This window comes from Sceloporus undulatus, chromosome 4 (genome assembly GCF_019175285.1).
Source record: "Sceloporus undulatus isolate JIND9_A2432 ecotype Alabama chromosome 4, SceUnd_v1.1, whole genome shotgun sequence".
NCBI lineage: Eukaryota > Metazoa > Chordata > Lepidosauria > Squamata > Phrynosomatidae > Sceloporus > Sceloporus undulatus.
The window spans coordinates 109,947,180-109,971,536 of NC_056525.1; the positions used below are offsets into that span (position 1 = coordinate 109,947,180).

The 24,357-nt window shown below is 39.9% G+C and overlaps 1 protein-coding gene across 2 annotated transcripts in view; it reads left to right on the forward strand.

Moving 5' to 3' along the window:
- The first annotated feature begins 2,890 nt into the window (after positions 1-2,890).
- BCAR3 (BCAR3 adaptor protein, NSP family member) overlaps positions 2,891-24,357 on the forward strand; it is a 133,229-nt gene continuing 111,762 nt past the window's right edge. For both annotated transcript variants that reach the window (XM_042465164.1, XM_042465165.1), the window contains exons 1-2: positions 2,891-3,016; positions 10,755-10,869. In XM_042465164.1, coding sequence (XP_042321098.1) covers positions 2,927-3,016; positions 10,755-10,869 — 205 coding nt within the window. In that variant the 5' untranslated portion in view covers positions 2,891-2,926. The remainder of the gene's footprint in view (positions 3,017-10,754; positions 10,870-24,357) is intronic.

A 24,357-nucleotide genomic window follows, 5' to 3' on the forward strand; every position in this document is an offset into this window, starting at 1 on the left:
CTGCTTGCTTACTTGATGGCTGGCTGATCCATAAAGAAAGTATCATGCTGTGCTTCGCATCTCTAGAAAGGGCAGCTTGATTTGGAAGGTTTCTGAAGAATGATTGTGGGATTTGGACCATTTTTCTACTTTAAGGGCTTTAGGAAGAACATTAAAATAAAAATAATAAATAAAATAATAATTAAATAATTAATTAAAGTCCCATGTAACATGATGGTGGGGGAGAAACCACAAGGGAATGATTAATGGGTTAGTGTTTAAACTAATTTTTCAGCTCTGAGTATAATATGATTCGACAAATGTCTGGTGCTTATTTCCATATTTATCTGTTGACTCACCTGCATACTGATCATTCACCTCGTGAGCGAACCATCATATTATTTTCAGGAAACGTCGGATAAATTTTTCGAGAACATGGCGCCACATAACCCAAAAAAACCCACCAAAACTATGGATGCCGGCTGTGAAAGCCTCCAACTTCACAGTGGAAGAAGATAGTTTGGTCAGCCTCCAAACAGCCAAACCTGAATAAGAGTGATGTGATGTTAATTCTGGGTTGTCAGTGGTGTGCTGACAAAACAGGGTTGGAAGTTCATTCTGTCCTGGCACAGCTGTCCCTTAAATGTACCTCTGAAGAGAAGAAAGCACTGGAAAAATAATGTGGGTGAGATATGAGCTTCATCCAGTACACAAAACAATTCTGCGGTCATATTTCTCCCCCCCCCACCCCAAGTGTATGTCTCAGGTTGCAATAGGAAGATCATGAAGGTCTAGAAAAAACAAAACAAAGGGGTCATGCAGTTGAAGTCTGCTGATTCCTCCTCCAGTATGACTGAGAAACAGAAACCATAGTGTAGCTCCATTAATTTCTTCAGAACCAATGATGTTCTATAAGTTTTTGGCAAAACTTAAAACAAAGCTCTGCTTTTAATTCTTGACACGAAGGTCAGACTCGAACAGAAAGAGGAGAATTAGCTCTCCACTTTCACATATGTGAATGAATGGGACTTTTCACTTCTTGGGGAAAAATAAAGCACTTCACTTAATCACAGTGTTGTGGAGTGTGTGGACAACATTCACCTCATCCTGGTGGTGGGTTAATGCAGAATTTCTTAACAGTCTACTGTGATCTCTGCGGATAGAGATTTTTTTCTGCTGCTGTACACACCCCATTTGTACAGTGGACCCTGTTTATACCTGGGGTTTGGTTCCAAGATCCCATGATAACAAAATCCTGGATACTCAGTCTCATTAAATACAGTTGCATGCAAATGGTGTTCCCTTATATAAAAATGAAAAATCAGGGTTTGTTACTTGAAATTTATACTTTTTTGAACATTTTCAACCGTGGATGCGTGAATCTGTGCATTAAAAATCTGTATAAGAAGGCCGACTGTTTTAATGGATACTTGATTTTTTAAAAATATTTTTATTCAGTTGGTGTTAGAGATGTGCTGCATGAACATAATCACTCTGAGATAAAGTCTTCTGTGTGTGAATGTGTGTGTGTTGTGCCTTCAAGTCCAACTTACGGCGACTCTAAGGTATTTTCTTGGCAAGTTTCTTCAGAGGGGTTTTTGCCAGTGTCTCTCAGGATGAGAGAGGTTGACTTACCCAGGATCACCCAGTGGGATTCTGTGGCTAAGCCCCAATGTTGATACGATTGTTTTTTCCTGCTTGAAGGCTTCCTTGGTATTTCCACTAATGAAGCATCCATGCAATTGGAGTAATCTTGAGCCAATTATGTCATGCTTCCTTGATCTTCCCCATCAACAAAATATTTAAAATGTATAACCTCACGAGTATGTGCTGCATCCATGTTCAGCCGCTCATTTTGACACATTGCCGACATATGACATCAGCCTTGGGCAACTGCATGTGTAATATTCAGCACATAGCAGGTCAGAAAAAGCATTTTTATTGCTGAGATGTCAGAATACCACTGGCTTTTCTGTACAGAGGCAAAATCCTCTCATTTGAACAATATACAGAAAGAGCAAAAGTCAGGTTTTTCATGCAAACCACATTTTGTCATGCAGGACATCTCAGCAGTACAGTGAGCTCTCACTGGGGTTAGGAGCACATGACTTCCGTGAAGTGAGAAAACTGCAAATGAAAAAAAAATCACCTTTTTCTTTTTACTTAATAGAACACCTCTCTAGAAATCTCTAGATTCTCCAGTATACCTCTGTGGTCAATTCACTGGAAACTGACCTCAGAATTACACTGAAGAACCTGAAAATGCATAGAGAAGTGTTTTCTCTAGGAATTTCTCCAGTGTGAATTTCTCCCAGTGTGATGGTCAGCTTCTAGCCTAACCACAGATTCCTAGAGAGAACATATCAATTAAATCAATGAATAATCAAATCTGCAAAGGTTGAAGCCGTGAATGTGGAGGGCCATTGTCCATGTGTGGTGCTGTAATTATTTGGTTTAGTCACTAGATGTACTGGATTTATTAACTGAGTAGAATCAAGAGTTTCTTACATTCTTTTCTTGTTGATCAGAAGAGATATAGTTTTTGTCTACCTACTTAATCGGAGAGTATTCTTTTTTTCAACGACAGTCCAGAAACCAGTTCTATATGTAAAAATGATTGCTGTCTTGTTACCTTATTCTGCACAATTGTTTTTCAATCATCACTTGTACATCTTGTGCGCTACATGGAGTATCTCCTGTCTTGTGTATATGTCACTATGGTTTGTGATTTCTACATGCAATTCACATGTATTTTAGCAGAAACAGAACAATGCAACTTGTTCCTCAGCACCTTGTGAATTGATCAGTACTTAAAAATGTATCTGCTTTGCAGTATCATATCTATCAACTAACTCTTTAGATAACTTTACAGTAATTTGAGTTAACATGGTTTTTTTCTTTGCAGAAATAAAAGCATGAGACCTTGCAAAGGCACAGCAAGAAGATTATGAAGCGCATCTCCATTTCTAGTTGGTTGTCTCAGCTGGGTCTCCCAGAGTACTGTACTCTTTTTGATCATCAATATGATGGGGTAGAGGTAAGAAACCAGATCTTCAAGGGAAAAAAACATCAGCCCCAGCAAGGCCTTGTTGTTGTGTGCCTTCAAATCATTTCCAACAATATGGCAGCCCTAAGGTAGACCTTTCATGGGGTTTCCTTAGCATGTTTCTTCAGAGGGGATTTGCCATTGCCATCCTTTGAGACTGAGAGAATGTGACTTGCCCAAGGTCACCAAATAGGTTTCCACAGCCGAGCTGGGATTTGAACTTTGGTGGCTCTCAGGAGGGCCTATATGTGCACAGTTAAGTTGAATATGAGCCCAGATATTCAAACATACTTAATCCCTTTGCTGTTGTTTATGCCTTCTCTCTTCCACTGTAACACCCAAAGAGATTCCCACCCCACATTATACTGCAGTATTTTCACCTACTGTTGAATGTTTGAAGGGTGGGAGTGTAAATCCATTGAGATCTGTGTTTCATTTAGACGAGAGGATATTTTGTGGTTAAATATCTCATTCCATGCTGTTTCTCTACCTTGATTTTCCCTACCTGTAACTGAATGTTTAAAAAGCCAGCTCTGTAATCACATTTACATACCCTCCAACATTTTATAGACAAAAACCAGACTCATAGCTAAGCATGAGTTTAGCTGGCAAAACTCAAACTGGCAAAAGTTACTAATGAGGAGGAACACATTAGCTGTGAGAGGTTGCAGCAGTTTGCTTTTATCTGGGCTGACTGGGAAGGGCAAGATTCTGCCCCTCCTTTCCTCTTTCCTCTTTTTGTATTTCAAACTGAGTTTGCAGCAGCTGAAGTAAGCTGAGGATAAAGGGGCAAAATGGGAGGAGTAGAGAAAAACTGGGACATTTTACATGCTGCTAAAAAAGTGGGTTGACAGAAAATTAATCAGGGTGGTCCCTGCTATATCAGGACAGTTGGAGGGCATCCATGTGTAAGAAACATGTTATCCTCTCAGCTAAGTATTTACTTACTCAGTTATGTAGGGTTTGTTTGTTTGTTTTGTTCCCTCCCAATAAACTAGAAAAAGTATCCAAAAACAAATGATTGATTCTCTATGTAGTTTGTTGAGAGATAACAAAAGAGAATAGAGAAGATGTCTGATGCCAGACTCTGGTTTCTTTAGCTACATGTTACAGTTGTTATTAGGCTATTGGGGGGGGGTGTCCCCAAGGATTTCTGCCCCATAAAGATTATTTTATAATTCTTCAGAATGTGGGATTCTTCCAGGCTTACTGGTACTCCCTCTTGCACATGAATGGCACTGGTTTAATTAGAAAGGACCGATACGTCTGAAACAGAGGAATTTATACGAATTCATACATATAAATTGTATGTGCAACTTTCAGGAACACAGACATTAGCAGTAGATACAAACACTTTGCCTTATAAACATGTTTGTTGGAGATGAAGGATTTTATCACATGAGGCTAAAGAAGCAAAATTTTAACAGGATAGAAGTGTCTTTATCTGATACTTGTCACACAACTTTGTTTCTGTTCCATTGCTGCTTTGCATTTCATTAGTTACTGTTGTGCACCTTTTCACTGATGGGCAAAACCTGTCAATAAGCTCTCAGTCTCCCTGCTATTCCATTACTGCCATCGTGCAATAGGTCCTTTTCACTGCAGTTCTACTTCTCAGGCAGTCGCATGCTGTGTGAGTGGATGCGATTCTGCTCCTCTATCCTCCTCCTCCCCCTCGCAGCAATCATAGTCGCCAACTCCTTTCTGAAGCCAGCTAATGTGTGCATATTCAGATAGTAGCTGGCATTGGGAAATGATTGGCAGCCATGATTGCTTGAACCCTCCCCCAAAGTATGGGTCTGCTGTATGAATATGCACACAGCAGCCCCACATTTTGGGAGTGTAGAGTAACAGTGATTGTGGCTGCCAATACTTTCTAGAAGCTGGCTTGGGAGATTTGGGAGGTGGTTGGCAGCCGCAATTGCTCATTCTCTCCCTTCCTCCAAGAAGATGGCATGTGTCAGTGTGGAAAACAGATCACATGGCCATCAGTTGCCAAAGCACTATCGTGGTGAAATGTGTGATAAGAAATGATGCCAAATATATTTCCATTCTTAAACCAGTCCAATTGTGGTGAGACAGCAGACTGGTGTGATAAAGTCCTTACAACAGTGACATTACGTGCACAAATATTTGGTTGTTAATTATCTTCCAAGTTGACTTCGTGTTATGGTGACCATTTGAATGAGAGGCCTTCAAGATCCTTTGTCTTCAATTGCCCTAATCAGGTCTTGCAAACTCTGGACTGTGGCTTCTTTGACTGAGTCTATTCACCTGTAGTGTGGTTTCCCTCTTTTCCTACTGCCTTCCACTTTACATTCTCATCTTCTCCAAGGAATCATTGCCATCTCATGATGGGTACAAAGTATGACAGCCTCACTTCCATCATTTTATTTGCAGCATTATTTCATTTCAAATTAGGCACTTGGTTTACGGATATTCTGCCCTGTGATGATGATGACAATAGTGGTGGTGATGCCTCAGCTCGGTGTTTTGATTTGATGGAGCAAATCTTTTCTGGTTTTCTTTTTGCATTTGCTCACTATTTCTGCTTAAACCCTAAGGCCAGACAAGACCATTCAGGATAAAAAGATGAGCTCATCATTAAGTGGCCATTTGAAACTCTTCCCAGAACTGGAGTTTTAGGGTGGAGTGCAGCAGACCCATGAATTCAATGAAAGTTTCATTGTTTGCTTGTGAGATGTGGATTGCCCTATAAGGCTGGAAACAAGTATTCTGTGTAATTTCTTTGAAATACTCCCAGTATATGCTCAAATCTGTTAAAAGACAAAATAATCAGGGCTTTATTTTCCCCAACCTCTCCAATATTATAAGCTAAGTTTATGATACTAGAAGGAGCTGTATGCCTAGAACTCTACTGCCTGTAACAGCATGCACATCTTAGCTGCCAAAGTCTTAGGGGAAAAAATCTGTTTCAGATGTAAGTTTAAAGTTGCAAGATTAAAGGCAGCCTGGTTCTGCATATGAGATACTATAAACTCTTGCCCCCCACCTCTGTCCCAGTAGGTTTACCTCAGGTAGTGAGCAATCCAGCAGTCATAAATTTCATTACATTCCTAACTGTAGATCACAATCCTGTGCATGTTTATTTGGAGGTATACCCACCCCCTTGTATTCAGTTGGATTTCCTATGGCATAAACCAGGAGGAGGACATTGTGACTTCCTACATTAGGGATGGTTGGTGTGGGATAACATTTGGAAGTTGGGAAGTTCCTGTTTGACCCATGGCTCTGTGGAAGCTCCAAACCCCCAAATGGAGGGTGGAATGGTCTAAACATGACTAGAAGTAAGTTCTGATCAACCAAAACATCATTTTCAATCACTATTGAACACATCAGTGTTGCCCACTGAGAGTTGGTAAGAGGGAAAAAAAATGGTCCTCCAGTCCTTAGCATGTGCCAGTGGCCCAGTTCCTGCTCTGGATATTGTTAGCCTGAATCTCCCAGCATCCCGCACTATTGCCTTGGGTGGCTACTGATGATGGGAGCTGCTACATGGGACCCTCCTGTGAACATTGTTACACCTATGTGCTCGGTCAAAACTGGAGAGAAGCCAGCACATGTTGTGTATCTGTGGTGTAAAGGGTGCCATAAAATGCAGCCTGTTTTTTAAAGTCTAAAATAAAACATTCCTGTTAAGATCAATTGTGCAGTTTACTGTTTGCCCTGTTATGTACCTTCTGTGAGCAAGTAAAGACTTGGCTTTTGGCAACAAAGCAGCTAAAATAGATATTTACTAAGTTGAAGGAGGAAATATATCCCCCGCCACTTCCAAGTTTTGTCTTGTTTTAATCAATGGGAGGCATATGTCATATCTCACCCAGCATTTAAATCAAATACTTGACTCTAATGAAAACATCACTATTTTTTTATTGGAAATGAAATTTTGGGAGGCTGGGGTATGCTATGGAAATTTGTCAGCTTCCAACAGCCCTCTATTCTTGTTTAGGCTTATCGCTGCATATTACAGTGCTTCCTTGTACCCTTATTTTATAGTATTTGCTGTTGCTGGTCACTGTTGCAGAAAGGGATAGGTAAACATTTATCCTAAATGAGGCTTCCTGGTCAATGTGCCCTCCAGGTATGTGGTTATTGTCCCTGGTTTGTATCATGTTTGGGGATGATATAACTCAACACATCTGGGAAGTGCCTAGTCGAGGAAGGCCATTTTAATTATGATGGGAAGAAGGGCAAAGAATTCCAAAATATTTTCCATGTTCAAGGTCTAGTTCCTGTGTTATTAAAAATAATTAGCAGCTGTGTAACTTTTTGTGATCTGAACAATTTGTATACAATAACTAGTCCTTTCTATGTTTATGAGAAAAAAGAACAAGATGTCTGGTGCTGAATGCAGTAAATTTAATAAAATAGCAAGCCCATTTCAGCGACTGATGTGCCTTCTCCTTGAGCTGAGACTGCACTTAAACACAGGCCATTCCTGCTATCTTGAACTCTCTTGAGTTTCTTAAGGTTGGAGATAGTTTAATTACTAAGTAACTAGTAATTAGACTAATGCCAGTGCCAGCTCAGGAAGCAGGAACATCTGTTTCCAAAATACATGAGCTGTTTTGGAGAATTAAATTTATTATGCCCAGCACCTGGCATCTTGTCCTTCTTTTCACACATTCTTGCTGCTATTTTTTTCTGTTGTTGCTGTTGCCAGTTATGTTTACACAGATGCTTTAGGCTTATTTATAGGTTTGCAACTTTAACAGATATCTTTGTCTGGATTAGTCAGGTCTTAGCAGACAGTTCTCAGGTTAGTGGTAGTACCAAATAATTGCTGAGGACTGGCATCATCCGATGTAGCTATGATGATGGCTTGGTGGCCATAGCTACTTCCACTGATGCTACCTGCCCCAAACTTACCTCTTAAGCCAGGCAGTGCCCAACCGAAGGGTTTCCGAGGCACTGCAGATTGGGGCTCTGAGAGATAACAACTAACATGCTCTTCTCATTCTGGGAAGCATTGAGATGAGCAGCTGGAGAGACCCCCTGAGGTCTTGCCGCAGCTGCTTATCTCAGTGTCCTCCACAACTAGGAGAATGCTACAGTCGTCATTTTCCACCCTCACCCTGTCTGTAGTGACCCGGAAACTCTTTGCTGCCTGGCTTAAAGAGAGGTTTTGGGGTTCATGTTCATTAATGGCCATAATCATGAAGCGCAAAGGTTATGAAATCATAAGCCCCTCTTAAGATCTCGTAAATATTGAACAGGATGTCAGCCAATATATATATATGTGTGTGTGTGTGTGTGTGTGTGTTGGTGTGTGTTTGTAAATTAAATAAACAAATAAATATCCCAGAATTAGGACTCAAGGCAATTTACAAAGTAATCCCTAATTCTGAGATATATATCCCAGAATTAGGGATTACTTTGTAAATCGCCCTGAGTCCTAATTCTGGGATATTTATTTATTTAATTAATTTATATCTTGCTTTTCTCTCAGCAAAGGCCCTAAAGTGGTCATAAATAATGTGAGGAAGAAGTAGGACTATGGGGAATAATGAATCCCTGCTCGAGCATAAAAACCCACTGGGTGAACTTGGGCAAGTCACACTCTCTTGACCTCAGATGATAGCAATGGGAAACCCCTTCTGAAGAAACTTGCCAAGAAAATTTAGGGTTGACACAAATAAAAAATGCCTTGGAGGCACACAACAACAAACAACAATGAATAAAATTAGCCATCCTGCTTGCTATCTTCAAGACACCAAGGATGAGAAAGGGGTTAGAGAATGGTGAGGGCACATCCAGAGAATCTATAAGACAGATCGGACAAATTTGCTTGAAGAAGATGAACATTGGGGACCCAGCCATTACATTACAAGGAAAGTTTGTTTTGTTCTCTCTTTCTCTTTCTCTTTCTCTCTTTCTGTGTATGTGTGTGTGTTGGAAGCCTCTGCTGAGCAATGTCACTAGACTAGGACAGAAGTTTGTGGTATATTCAGGAACTTGCTTCATGGCAGTCTAGTCAATTTGTCCCAATGAATGAAAGCTTTAAAATTAAATAGAAGTGGATCCCTAAGTTAAATGACAACTCATTTGTCAAGTCCACAAATTTCTAAGGACAACAGTGAGGTTTTGCAGACTGTCTGTGGCACAATTTCAAAACAGAAATTCTTCTCAGGTGGCCTTTGCTATCTATTGACAGTAATTAAATGCTGTGTCCTGTATTTTATGGTCCTGGAAGTGAGATGGCAGTTCTTGTAAAAGATGCCACAATAGATCTCTTATATGAAGAGCAGCTTCCCTCAAAGTAAATTCCAAGGAATACTCCTTTGAATGATACTCTGACAAAGTGCAGGAAAACAAAAGGAAGAAGGAATTCAACCTTTTCTTTCTTTCATCCCAGCAGTACTAATGACTATCCTGGATGTATCTAGAAGCCATCACTGCAGTTAATACAGGCTACTGGAAATGCTTTTCATCTTAACATTGTGACTAAATGTAGAATCCTTGGCTTACATATCAGCCTCCCTTCCCTGACAACTGTGCTTTTTTTTCATCGTGGGACCCTTCCTACTGTGAACTGCACCTGCTATCAGTCCTAGCCAGCATCATCAATAGTGAGGGATGCTGGTAGCTGTAGTTTATCAATATCTGGGGGACAAGTCGCTTGATCTACTTTGATGCAGCTTTCTGGACAAAAGCTTGAAATTTGATCTTTTTATAAGGCTTTCTAAAGATCAGGGCCAAATAAAGTGTCTCTCTGTCCTCTCAGTGGGGAGCCAAACAATGCAGGGCTCAATCCCAGAATCTGGTGTGAACAGTTCGGATGATATTCAGACCATTCAGCATCAAAACCAGGGCTTTCTCCTGTAATTTGCAGTCTTTTATAATAATGGAAAAACCCGTTATTACCTGGATGGCTGAAAGCGCTTTCAGCTGGTGGCTGAAAGTGCTTTTCAGCCCGCTTTGATGTGAAAGTGATTTGTGCTATCACTTTCACTTGGGTGACAAATAGGATAAGGATTGGGGAGTGATCCTGTCCCGATCCCGTCCCTGTGTGATAATCTCCTCTGTCAGATTTATAGGCGTCTGTTGTGATATCCTGATGAGTTAGAACAGACCTCCTTTTTGCTTCGCTGCCATTTGGAATTTTAACTTTTCAGCTGAAACTATCCACTATAACTTGGATGACAACCAAAAACACTCTCTCAAATTTATAGGCATCTACAGCGATTTCTTGAAGTGTTATGTCTGATTACTGAAAAGATCCTCATTTGAAATTTTGACTTGAAACAGGACGGTACAGCCTGGATGAAAATTTTGATATATTTAGCACGATATTTTGATGAGTTTGGGATGTTCCTGATTGACAGACATTAGTTCTTATCATTTGTTAATTTATTTACACACTGGCCAAATAACTCAGGTTACTAGAGGATCTAAAAGTGTAACATATAAGTGCTGATAATATTCTGGATGAACTAATATTATATTTATGTGATTATTATTTGTTATGAAATTCTTCTATTCTGCAACCAGACATCTAAAATAAGACCTTAGATACCACTGGAAATATTTTATAACAATGCAGTCATCTGCTTGTGTTCAGTGTGACTTAATCCTGGGAAAGTATGCATAGGATTACAGTGTAAATGTATAATTTCTTTTAGGAACCAAATAATCTGTTGATGGTTGTTTTAGTAGACTAAAGATAAGATTTTCTAAGATAGCTTCATTTTCATTGGGTTTGTAATAGGATTTACTCCACCTGACGGAAGCTGAACTCAAGAAAATGGGAGTTGAGAATCAATTCCACCGTACACACATTATTTCCAACATCTTGCTTCTTCAAGAAGTAGGAAGAAAACAAGGTAAGAAGTCTATTACTGTATATGATGTTAACAAAATTAGGACTTGTAATCCAAACTGGAGTAATTGAAGCTATTTTAATGAAAAGAGGAAAGAGAAAGAAGAACATACCAGAACAGGGATGGCAAGCCTCCTCTGTCTACTTCAAGGAGGGTTGCCAAAGCTGGAAAATTCTGGATTGAAGGGACTAAAAAATATCCTGGCCAGTTGAAGCAGTTTCTCCTTCATTGCAGGCTGATGGGTAGGTTAAAATGTGGCAGTGACAAGAATGCAGAAAACTGTACAAGAAGATTGGGACTAGCAGGAGCCTCATCCTGCCCCGCAGACTGTGGTTGCTATTGTACAGGTGTAGCATTGCCACCTTATTCTTCCATTTCCTCCCCCCTTCACTTGACAGGCCCAAAAGGTGAAAAAAGAAAGAAGGCAAGCAGAGTTGGTCTTGTGTTGTGTGCTGATTGTGTTGGTGGCTTTAGCCTAAGGCTAGGCAGCACAGTGAAACTTTGGGCCGAGACAGATGGGCAGAGAAACACTGCCCCTTTTTGCTGCGCAGCGTTACTGCAACAACCAAATGGAGCAGTACTGCTGCGCAGCGCTATGACGGCACTTTCTCTACAAGATGTGTGGGCACTCAGACGCCCACATGTCATAGACATGCTCCCTTGTGGGTGCTGCTCGCACGTAGCAGGGCTCAGGAGCATGTGGTTGGTGCGCACTCCCGAGCCCTGCTATCGCCACAAAGACGTTGCTTCCTGGCAGTGTGTACCGGATCTTTGCTTCTGAACAGTCTCAAAAGAGTTACTCTCTGGGGCTGGTTGGAAGTCTCCTTCTCTTCATACCATAGTAGGGGGGAAAGAGGAAAAAAGAGCTCTTAGCTTGGTACTGGTACTAAATTTAAAACATAATGGTAGAAAAAGTGCAATGATTAATGTGTTGAATTTGCACAATTAGAATGCAAATTAATAATATAATTATAATAGTTTGCATAATACACAAATAAGATGCTCAGATATGAGGGACTAGAATATGACAACCCTGACTTCAGTTGCAAAACCAATGCATCTATTCTTCTATCAATTTGTTTTGTAAAATATTGATAGACGATTCGTTTTGCAACTACTTGCCTCACTGATTGCAAGTAACTGCAAAATCAACAAATCTCTCTTCTATCTTTTATCTTTTTTTTAATCATGTACCCATAAGCACACCACAAGCACAAAGGCAGTGCTGAGGGGGGGGGGGGGAATGGTGGTTCTAGCAAAAACTGAGAAGGGATGGTAAACACCCCTCTGCCATTAGTCCCTCCCCTCCAGAGTCATGCAATTCAGATTTGTCATTCCCACTTGAACTTCCAAAGAACTAATGTCAAGAAAGAGCCTTTTTTCCCTCGTTTGCCTTGCTTCATCGTGATTGAAACCAATCATAGTAGGATCAGAACCGGTTTCAAATGGGAATGACAGTCATATAACCTGATCAGGAATTCACTTGAAATCATAGTGGGAACGTGGCCTAGATATGATAGACAGATGTTAGAGTAGAGTTGGTATAGTAAAAATGCAACCAGCAGCTATACTTTTGCCAAGGTTGCATTGCACAACAATGGAGAAGGAAGACAGATCAAATCTGACAGCTCTGAGCAGTCTGTTTCTCCAGTGTTTTATCTCTTTCACAGCCTTTCCTCTTCTACTGCCATTGCCTATGCTGGTCTTTTCCAGCTGTGTCTTGACTGTACACAAATTTGGCTCAAGATTTCCTACTGGTAGTTTCACCTTCTCTTTGCACTACCCTTTGAACCTGTATTTATTATCTACATCTACTGTACTGAAAGGGACAATTTAGATGGGGGGAGGAGCTAAGACTCATTGTGCAAAAATGTACCAAACAAACGTGAATACTGTACTGACATCCTCTGTAACCTCAGTCCTAGCTTAGGATCAACAAACTTGAGAACTCTCCTTAGGAATGTAGAGGAGAACTGAAAAATAAAACATATAATCCAAGTCCTTGGAGATAAGTGAAGAATGAAAAATGTGTGCCTTGGCAATTAAAGCCTTATCAAAAGTATTTCTGTATGCTCTGCAGAAAGTATAACATTCTTTTTCATTTACGTTTTATTTAATATATTTTCCCCTTGAACATTACACACACACAGAGCTTCAAATTCACATGCAATCACAATATTGTTTGTTCTTTTTGCCACTGTTACTACTAATAATTTTGCTGTCTGGGATGTCCCAAAAAGAAAACCAGATTTGTGAGGGATATTGTTCACTTATCTTTCAAAGTGCATTGGCTGTCTCCACTGCAAATCTTAGCCCTTAGTGGCCTTGTGACAGCAGGATTTCTACCTACTTTGGGAAAAAGCAGGATTGAGCCACTTTTTCCTGCTCATCTGCTCCGGTCCTCAAATTTCTGGACTTATACATGAGTATAATACCTACTATATACTGTAAGTGCTAGTCACTGCAGAAATCCAGAAGCGTTTCAATTTGCTAGTGAAGCTGGGTGAGTTTAGCTCTTGATGAAAATAATAGAAATCATGTCAGGTTTAGTTTCTGCTCTTCTACTTTTTGAAATGATACAACTGAATTATAGACTCTAGCTATAAGAACATAACTATTCCTTGTTTTACAGCATTGCTAGTAATGGAATCAAGCCATGATCAAGCCTGGGAATCTTGCTTCTAAATCAGTCTATTTTCTCAGTTAAGTGTGACCACAGGCTGTTTTCACAGCAGGGACTAGTAGCTGTTATCTGGTCTCCAGCTCATAATGGCATGTTTTTGTTTTGTGTCTGTGTTGGATAAATTGCTGTGTCTAGGAGCAAGAGTGCATGATCAGTTACTCTGGGAACACTTTCTTTTCAATACTGGTAGCACTAACTTGGATCATCTTATTATTTTCTTGTAGCCTCTCATTTGCCAAAAGTGTGTATTAGTTGCTCACTTAAAGTTCTACTGGTAAATTGCAAATATTCATCTGGAAAAAAGGAACAAATTAATAGGAAGTACAGCTATGTGATGAGTGGTAAAAATGATGCATGACTACAGTACTTGATTTGAGTAACTGCCATAGTTATGGAGCACTCAATTATTTGTCGGGGATAACTGAGTATTAATTTCCTTTTCCTTACTCATACTGTATAAACATGAACACCTTAGATATCATATGATACTGATGTGTAAATTTGTCATTTGGGTGTTTTGTACACTTTATTCAGTGTGCTCTTCGGATTAGCATATTTTTAGATATTCTTCATATATTACATTGCAGCATCTTTATCACTAGGTCATAATAACAAAGAAAAAATAAGGATGCTTTCAGGCTAGACATTTGCCTTAAAACAGCCAACATAGGATTGTCTACTCTTGACTACTCCAGAGTGTCATGCAGATGTGTATCCCATCACTGATAGTTTTTTCAAACTGGAGATGTCATGTATTGAATTTGGGCCTTTCTACACGTAAAACATATCCACTTCCACTGAACTACAGTCCCTCTCTCTGGATTATCTACTTTCCCTGGGCATTAATTCTCACTGTTTTTTATTGACAGGTTGTCAAGCTAATCTCTAGATTCAAAATAATTTTTTCTCATTAGGCCATTGCTTCTCACTGAAAAGGGCTTTGCTAGGTAATGTTTAGGTTGTCATTACATTATGCTTAATTCATACCTTAAATCCTGAGTATAACTGACATATACAGGCTGCATCTGCACTGCAGAAATAATCCAGTTTGACATCATTTTAACTGCCATGGCTCAATGCTATGGAATTCTGGGAATTGTAGTTTTGTGAGATATTCCATCTTCTCTATCAGAGAACTCTGGTGCCACAACAAACTACAAATCCCAGAATTCAATAACACTGAGCCATGGCAGTTAAAGTGGTGCCAAATTAGATTATTCCTGCAGTGCAGATGCAGCCATAGACTTACATAAATTGCTGAGTTTGCCTGCAAAATCCACATGAGCCTCATCATTTGCAGGTTATAACCAGTGCCTACAAGTCACAATGGTTATAAGCTATCCTATGATGAGAGGCAGCATTTTGTGGGTACCAGTCACAGAGAAATGTCTTCATAGTCTGCTTCTGGGCTTCCATTAGCCATCTGGATGGTCACTGTAGGAAACAGGAGGCTGAATGTGATAGATTTTCATGTAATTTAGCAGACCTCTTCTTAAATTATTGGACTTGATTGTATACATTTGTTATAGAATCATAGAATCATACTGCTTTATCACACTAGGGGGCAAACAGAATTTAAACAAGAGTTAAATGAGAGTTAAACAGGAAATGCCTGATGTTTAACATACAACATTTCCTGTTTAATTCTTGTTTAACTCTTGTTTAAATCCTGAGCTGAAAGAGACCTCATGGGCCATTGAGTCCAATCTACTGCTCAATGCAGGTTTCCAGCTAAAGCATCCCCAGCAGATAGCTGTCCAATTTATTTTTGAGGACATTCAGAGGAGACTCCACCACCTCTCTATGCAATTAATTGCTGAACTTGAAGGTACAGGAGAGTAGATTTCAATTGAACATTAAAAGGAATTTCTTGACAGTAAAAGTACTGTCAAGAAATTCCTTTTAATCTTCAATTGAAATCTACAGTACTCTCCTGTACCTTCAGACTATTAGAACTAGTCTCTGGAGCAACGGAGAACAGTCCTGCCCCCTTTTCTCTGTGACAACCATAAATAATAGAAAGCCATTAAACTAGAAGAAAGTAATAGGGTTTTGGGGAGCTGTGAATGATTACATAATTCAGGGCTTAATGTGTGAACTACTGTATCTTAATCAACTAGTATTTATTCATTATTTTTTGCAACTGTGGCTGTTTCTTATACATTTTGAAAGAGGGTCTGTCTGGTCACACTTATGAACCCTCTGAACAACACATCCACTGGTCCATACAGAAATCACCTTGAGGCTCATCCTGCTCTTGCAATATTAATAGCTACCTAAAGTACAGAACTGAATGACAAGCTTTCCCCATCACTTTTATTCCCATATCAGGAAAAGTTTCATCTGCTGAAATTTTTGCATGTCAAGCAGACAGTTGTTAGCTATAGGAGTAGAGCTTATATCATTCATGGTGTTATTCAAGTGCAGAAGCACTTGAAAACAGACAGGACATTGAAATCATGCTCACATCACCCTGCTGTTTTTGTGGAAGAAGAGCATGGTGTTTGACGAGAGCTGGCTCTGACACTAAGCAGTGAGATGGTTGTTTCAGGCAGCAAATGCTGGGAGGAGGCAAGAAGATATTGGAAAAGAGAGAGAGACCTGCGTCCTGCAGGCTAGAGGTTAGTACTCTTGGGTGTGGTGGTGTATGATGTCTTATTGTCGAAATGTTGAAGAAACTCTTGATTTGTAATCCAAAGGGCTCCCATGTGGAATGGGAAGGATACCATCTTCTTATTTTCTTCAGGCAGCAAATGCTTTGGGCTGGCTCTCTATGATTTTGGCATTTTCGGTTTGCAGTTGTTGAGAAAGGCAAAACATCTACATTGGCTTTGGGCTTCTGTGTGTTGCTGGGATTTGTGTGCATGAGACTTTCTTTTTTAAATGGTATGCATGGCTATAACTTCTGTTATTTCACATAGCTTTGCCCCCAGTGCCTTGATCCAAAGTTTCCTTCAGGAGGAGTTGGATGAGAAGGTTTTGAAACTGTGTGGTGATTTTTAATGGTTTTGTGTGATTTGGGGTGTATAGAGGGCTTTCACTAGTGTTTTTCAGCATCCAGCAATGAATGTCCTGGTATGCTGTTGTTGCCTAGGAGACAAGAACCAGAGCCAAAAGCTCATCTGATTATCAGCCCCAAGGAGTTGAGAGCTCAGCTGGTCATCGGCAATGAGCGGTCTTCAGGGAAACCCCATCTCAGGAATCTGGGAATCCCATTTTGTAAAGATGTGGACAAATGGCATTCATCTTGGGGACTTTCCTATAGGATTAACAGCACTCAGGACTACCTTATAATTGGATAGATCAGCACACATCTGTTAAGCAAAGAATTCTGCGGTTGGATGAAAAGGACAACAATGGGCTTATAGGTGGAGATTTTTGGTTGTGTTTGGATATCAGGAGCTGGTAAACTAGGCAGCAGGACCAGCCAGACCATAAGCAGTTGCCTCAGGTGGCAAAAGACAGGAGATGATAGGTTAGAAGAAAGTGGTGTATGCTATATGGTATCTCTTGCAACCCCTAAACTATCCTGCCTTCAGATGCAGTAAAAAAAAATACTATCTCATTGCCATGGTGGAAGAAAAATTCAACTGCCCATCTAGTTGGCTTTTATACATGGAATGGGAGGGTCCACCATTTTGTTTTTCATTGTAGGCAATGAAATGCCTTGGATTGGCCCTTGGCACCTGTGTGGTTGGAGGCTGTGTTTGAGATAGTAGTTAAATTTTGTTGGCCAAAATCCTACATCAAAGGCATAACGTTTTGATGTTGCGGCTATGCCCTTGACATGGCAAACAACCCTTTTATGAATTGTCACAATGCATATTGGGGCATCCTGCATGGTGTCTTGTGCAATGGAGATTCCTGTTGTGCATCAAATCAACACTTGACATCACTATTTGACCTATTGGTCCTTCTTAATTCACTGAATTTTTTCTCCTTACATTCCTACTCGCACCCTCCGCTCTTGTAGTCAAGGTCTCCTGTCACAGTGTAGGACTACCACTGCCCCCTCCCGAATTCGTCCTTTCTCGCTTGCTGCCCCTTACTCCTGGAACCTCCTTCCCCCACATGCACACCTCATCACTTCTCTACTCAGTTTCAAAACTGAGTTAAAGACTATATTGTTTAGAGAAGCATTCCCAGAGGCTAGCCCCTCTCTGACCCAGGAAGCCTCCTTTTAACCATTAATTAAGAAGCCAAGCACTTCCTCCAGTCCATCTGCCTTGGTCCAGGCCTCGGAGGTGGAGAAGAACTACTGGACCTGATCCCATTCCCCCCCACCACTCCCTTCTCCTTTTGTGTTGTGTCTTCTTAGATTGTAAGCCTGAGGGCAGGGAACTGTCTAACTAAAAGATTGTATGTACAGCGCTGTGTAAATTTACAGCGCTTTATAAATAAAGGTTAATAATAATAATAATAATAATAATATATATATATATACTTCAAATGAATGGTTTGTTGTTGTTGAAACCTCAGTACCACATTGTAGTGGTATTATGATTTTTTGTCATGGCAATTAGAATTAAACCCATTTGGGCGGCGAGAATGGAACTTTATGTAATCATTACTAATTCAGGTGAACACTTTACTATTCAGAGTCTTTGGATGTCTTATGGGAATATTGTCTTATGGGAATTTGATCCAATTCTGGATAATTGAGGTAACAAAAGATACAGAGACTGGCATCTGTTCATGTCACATGCAGGCATACTCCCACCTTACACCTGTATTTTTGGGTCATTTCTCAGTTTGGTATTCTCTTTCATGCTCTACCACAACCAAAGCCCCTCCACTCCCAGGGCCTATTCACACTAATGAATTATAGTGCTATTATGTCTCAGTAACTGTGTGGTGTAGTCACTGAGCGTCGGACTGCAACTCTGGAGTACAATTCCCCACTCAAGCATAAAGGGAGGGTTAGGTCAGGGTTTTGTGGATTTTATTGTTTTTATATTGTGTATCATATAAACTCTGTTGTTACCCACCTTGATCCCCAAACGGAAGAGGCGGGATATAAATATATTATTGTTGTTGTTGTTGTTGACACACTGGGTGACCTTGGGCAACTCTCAGCCTTAAAGGATGGCAATGGCAAACCCTCTCTGAAGAAACATGCCAAGAAAATCCTATGATAGGTTCGCCTTAGGATCACTATAAGTCAAGAATGACTTGGAGGCACCCAACGGCAGCAACATCTGCCATGTTTCCATCTTATGGAATCCTGGGATTTGTAGTTTAGGAGAGGGGAATATAGAATTCTCAGGCAGAGTACTCCAGTGTCTCACCAAACTACATACCCCAGGATGCAGCCATTGCAATTAAAGTGGAATCATAGTGCTATAATTGTGTGGTATGAATGAACCCTTGTCTATATGGATTTACCCCAAGTACCCCAAGGCTCTCTGCATTCTGCTTAATAGGCACAGGGCCAAAACCTCAAACTGGGTCAAGATTGTCTTCACAGTGCCTGCACTGGATTTGGGGCTTCTTCCCTTTAACTCACATTTAAATATCTCAACATTTGCTGCAAGGTTTCGGTGTGTTTGAAGTGACAACAGCAGCTGCCTTTCCACTTTCACTTGCAGTCCCTGCAAGTTGCCCGGTACCATCACTGAGAGTGTGAGACACTCTGAGATCAGAATGAGGTGCCCAGTGTCGATAGTGTGCCTGGGAACCTCATTTTGACCTCAGCAGTGGTGATGGGCAACAAACAGGGATTGTGCGGGAAGGCAGATGTTGCCTGTTGTTACTGGGGAAGAGAGCTGGAAATCTGCAAGGTAAGGGATGAATTTGACGCCAGAACACTCCAGGGGCAACCTGGAATATTCTGGCAAGTGTAGATGAGCCCTGGTTCCCAAGAGTCATCGTTTTGCTATGATAATCCCCTCTGAACTGGAGGAGAGTGGTGAGGAAATGCGATCTCTGTGGATCCTGAAGAATTTAAGAGACAGATGCCATCAGCCTGCATCTTGCTATGCTCGGGGACTATTGCACAAAAACTGTGAGTCCTAAGGGTGGTGAATTTTTCCTTTTTTGCAAAGCTGGGCATTATAAGATCTTATCCAGAGAGACAATGCATATTTTAGATTAAGGTCTGAAGAAGACAAAAGAGTGGCGAGTACTTGACGTCAATTTAATCTACTGACCAGGATTTCACCTGTTTTATTGCCGGAGGAGTGAGTGACTGTATTTATAACAATCATATAGCAAGAGTCAACTGTCAGGGTCTTGCTGGTGTGAGATGATTGCTCTTGCCTCTCTGCTCTTCAATCTTCTGTGACAAGTTGGATGATGAGGCAGAAGCCTGTTAAAGTGAAAACAATCTACTGTTCAGTGACCCTAACTGTCTCAAAGAAAAAGTAGCAGAAGAAGTCTGAAATCAGCAAAAATTGAAGTACAGTATACTACACCAGCTGTGATACTGCTGAGGGAATTACTTACTTGGCTAGGAAATCAAAACCGAGATAAATAATATAAATGGCTTTTATACCAATGACATTGTGCTGTATTTGAGCAGATTTCTTCATTGTTAGTCTTTGCACACACAGCATTTTGAGATGAGACCTTTATTGGTTTTTGCTTTTAAAATATATATTCAGTATTTTCTGTGCAATTGCACTGTCTCATTCACAGAATTTTAGAGGGGTTCAGACATTTCCAGACAATTTGTAGCCTTCCCCTCTTTACCCAGAGTTTTCCATTTTTTTTTTCTTTCCAAGAAAAAAGTTGTTCATGAAGAAAAGATTGAATAGCCTCATAATACCTTTTGGGTATTTATGATAGTAGCTCTTGGTCAGGAAACATCTTTTGTATTTTTGTATTTGTCACTGATCTTTAGCTTGTAAATTTTAATAAGTTAATGTTGTTCTTGTTTTTAAATGTCTTTTTATTTTTGTAAGCGACATTAAGCATTTTCTTCTTTGGAATTATTATCTGTACCCAAGGTGGCAAGGTTATCAATACTTACATGGAGGTAGGTTTCACTGAACTCAAATTTACTTACATCTGAGTAGACATATGTACAGTTGTACTATAGAAATACACAGCATTCTTCTGTCAGATTTTAAAAACTACATTTCAGATTTTTTTTCCTACTTTGTTGTTGTGTGCCTTAAAGTTTGTTCCAAATTATGGTGACCCTAAGATGAACCTGTCATGGGGTTTTCTTGGCAAGATCTGTTCGTGCCTTCCTGTGAAGTTGAGAGACTTGCCCAAGTCATCCAGGCTGCATCCACACTACAGAAATAATCCAGGTTGACACCACATTGAGCCATGGCAGTTAGTGGTATCAACCTGGATTATATCTGCAGTGCAGATGCAGCCTCAGTGGGTTTCTATGACGGAGTAGGGATTCAAATCATAGCTCTTATTCTTTATTACTATCTTTCTTAAATATATTCAAAATGGTGTTGTTGCTGTTGTTGTTGTTGTTGTTGTTGCTGCTGCTGCTGCTGCTTTCAACTTGTTTCTGACTTTTGGTGACACTAAGGCAACCCTATCACAAGTTTTTCTGGGGCCGAGAGCATGTGACTCACCCAAGATCACCCAGTGGGTTTCAATGGCCAAGCGGAGATCAAACCCTGGTTTCCAGAGTTGTAGTCCAATGTTCAAACTACTACACCACGTTGGCTCTCAATGAATGTATTAGAGCACATTCAAAAGGCACTTTAATTTAACATACGGCTAGTTTTCCCTCTATATCTGTCTACATCTTTTAATATAATTATTACATCATTTATATCATTAATAAATGAAACAGTCATTTATCTCACCTTCTTAGGCCTACTCTAATGTTAGGCATAGTGAAGCAGTTGCTTTAGTTGGTAAATGCTGTAAGATGACTACAAGGTGATGGAGGAGAGTACTGTGTGTAAAGTAGACTGTCCTGTGCTCCCTAAATTGGTCTGCTGCCTTCAGTTGTGATGGAGAATTTTTTGTCCCATCAACATCATTGAAAAAAGATTGAACTGCCCATTAAGTTGGCTTTTATACAGAGTGAGATGGGCTTCCATCTTGTTCTTCACTTCAAGCAGCCAGTCTAGTTTATGATACAGTGATATAGTACAGGCATGAGTGGTAACACATTATTTTTCTGAGTTAAATACTTTAAATGCTCCCTGATGTGGTGGGAGCTGCTCTTTAATGTCTCAGAGGGATCCCAAGTGTTAGGTGTGTGGAATATGGAAATGCACAAGTGCAGATATGACTCTCCAAATGACACTATAAAAGGAGAAATTACCATACTGTTCAAAGTTGTTGCTAGGAGAGTCATACTGAAGAGTGTAAAGTACATTACCTTATTTGTATAACCACAACAATTGGTTTCTGCTTTCTGGACCCATCCCTATTGATTGCTAGTACACTCATCCCTCCACATTTGCGGCTTTGATTTTTGCAGATTTGATTATTCATGGATTTTATTTAAAATGTTATCTCTAGGAATCTCTAGGTCCTCCAGCGCAACTCTATGGTCAGCTTTAACCAAAAGTCACACTGAAGGACCTAGAGATTCCTAGAGAGAACACTCCACTAGGCATTTGTAGCACTTCCAGCATGATTCTGTGGTCAATGTCTGGCAGATGTTGACCACAGAATTGCACTGTTCTTTTCTCAGAATATTGTAGAGCTGAGGTATGCCATGTAAGATTTCTGTCTGACAGAATATGATCATTCCGACTTTTCTATCAGAATCATGGTAATAATCTAGCACGACATATAAATCCTATAGCCCCTCAAGAGATAGAGCCAGTTGAACTGCAATGCAACACTGCATTTAACAATGACCCACAAAGGGCAAGATAATGATTCGAGTTCAAAGTGTTTTTAACATTATTCTCAGCTATTTGAGTGTTGGACTACATCTCTGAAGACCAGGATCTGATTCCCAGCTCAGCCATGAAACCCACTGGATGACCCTAAGCAAGTCACACGCTCTCAGCCTCAGGGTATGGCAGTGGCAACCTCCTCTGAACAAATCTTGCCAAGAAAACCCCATGATAGATTTGCCTTAGGATCACCATAAGTTGGAAACGACTTGAAGGCACACACACACACACCTACTTTTCCTCAGTACCGTATCATGGTGCATAATACCAAAAGACCAACCAAGATATTATGGTAGCAGAGGCTGGACGTGCTATTGGTACCTCTCCCGAGAGGGTAAATTATAATATACAGGTTGAATCTCCCTTATCTAGAATTCTGAAATATTCCAAAATCCAAAAATCCAAAATTGTACACATTGGTGGCTGAAACAGTGACACATTTGCTTTCTGATGATTCAGTGTACATAATCTTTGTTTCATGCACAAAATTATTAAGAATATTATGTATAACATTACCTTCAGGCTATGTTTATAAGGTGTATATGAAACATAAATGAATTTCATGTTTAGACTTGGGTACCATCTCCAAGATATGTCCTTATATATATGCAAATATTGTAAAATATGAAAAAATCCAAAATCCAAAACACTTCTGGTCTCACACATTTTGGATAAAAGAGACTCAACATGTAATAATCGTTTGCAGCCCTTTATAGTAGACATATAAGTGACCACAGGCAGCGTCTGCCTAATGGTAGGGCTAATTCTACTGCTATAGGCATAGTAATAATGTAGAGCGAGGAGGGAAAGGGTTGTTCCAGTAGCTTTCTGTGAGAAAAGTAAAAGATGGAAAGGAACATACTTTAGAATTAAAAAAAAAAAGGGGGGGGATTTTGTTGGGTTGATGTTGTTGTTAATGAAGTCAAAACTATTAACAAAACTCTGGAACTGGTTACTCAGCAAGATGTCACTGGTATTACTCAGAAAGATACTTTGCTGGACAAGGGAGGAATTATTATTAATGTAGACAGAGTAAAGCCCTTGGGCTTGTGGTTATTGAACCAAGACAAAAGGAAGTAATAGAACAATGTTAAGAACAAATTTTGGGGGGATTACAGACGAAAACACAGCTGCACAATACTATCAACATTCAAGGAAAGAAAAGAACCCCTCATAGAGACAACTATCAGTATGCAGAAGTTTAAAGAAAGTGGCAGTGAAAAGGCATTTTCCCCCCCTAATTAAATGTTTATTGAGTTTTCACAATAAAACACATAAAGTCTGTAGAATAATGATGAAAACAACAGCAATTAACTACAAGGACCAAGGGTATGAATCTGATGAATAGGTATTCTGCAGCAGAATCAGAGAATCAGACAATTAAATTTAATGAAGAAGGAGCAAATCTGGAAATATAAGTGCTGCATATGAATGGCCAAAAATAGAAAAAGGTGGGGAGTTATCAATCTACCCTTGATGTAAAGCTATAAACAAAATAGAAATACTCTGTTGATCAGCTGGTTCATATATTTATACTAGGTCAAAGACACACATTTCTGGTTGAAGAATTAAGAGACTGGCCTGCATTCTTTTCACATGAATGTAAGGTACTGTGTAGCTACAGCTCAATAGTATATATCTTCTGTCAAGCTTCATTTGCACAAACCTCCTCTCCCTTTTATTTGACGAAACCATGAAAGATTAAGGACAGATGCATGTGGTGATTATTAGGTCCTTGAATGTGTGTTTCCCAAGAGCTTGGGGAAATTGCTTATTTGGCCTACAAATCCTAGAATCCTCAGCCAATATGATCATTATAGCTTTAGGTCCTGGGAGATATAATTCCAAAAAATAAATTTCTGGGGAATTAATAGAAGTATCTGCGGACTCCACTACAGAAAATATCCCCAGCCACTTGCCTGTGTTTATTAGTCAAGGACATTAAAGACAGAGGGCATAGCCATTTGAAGAGAATATATG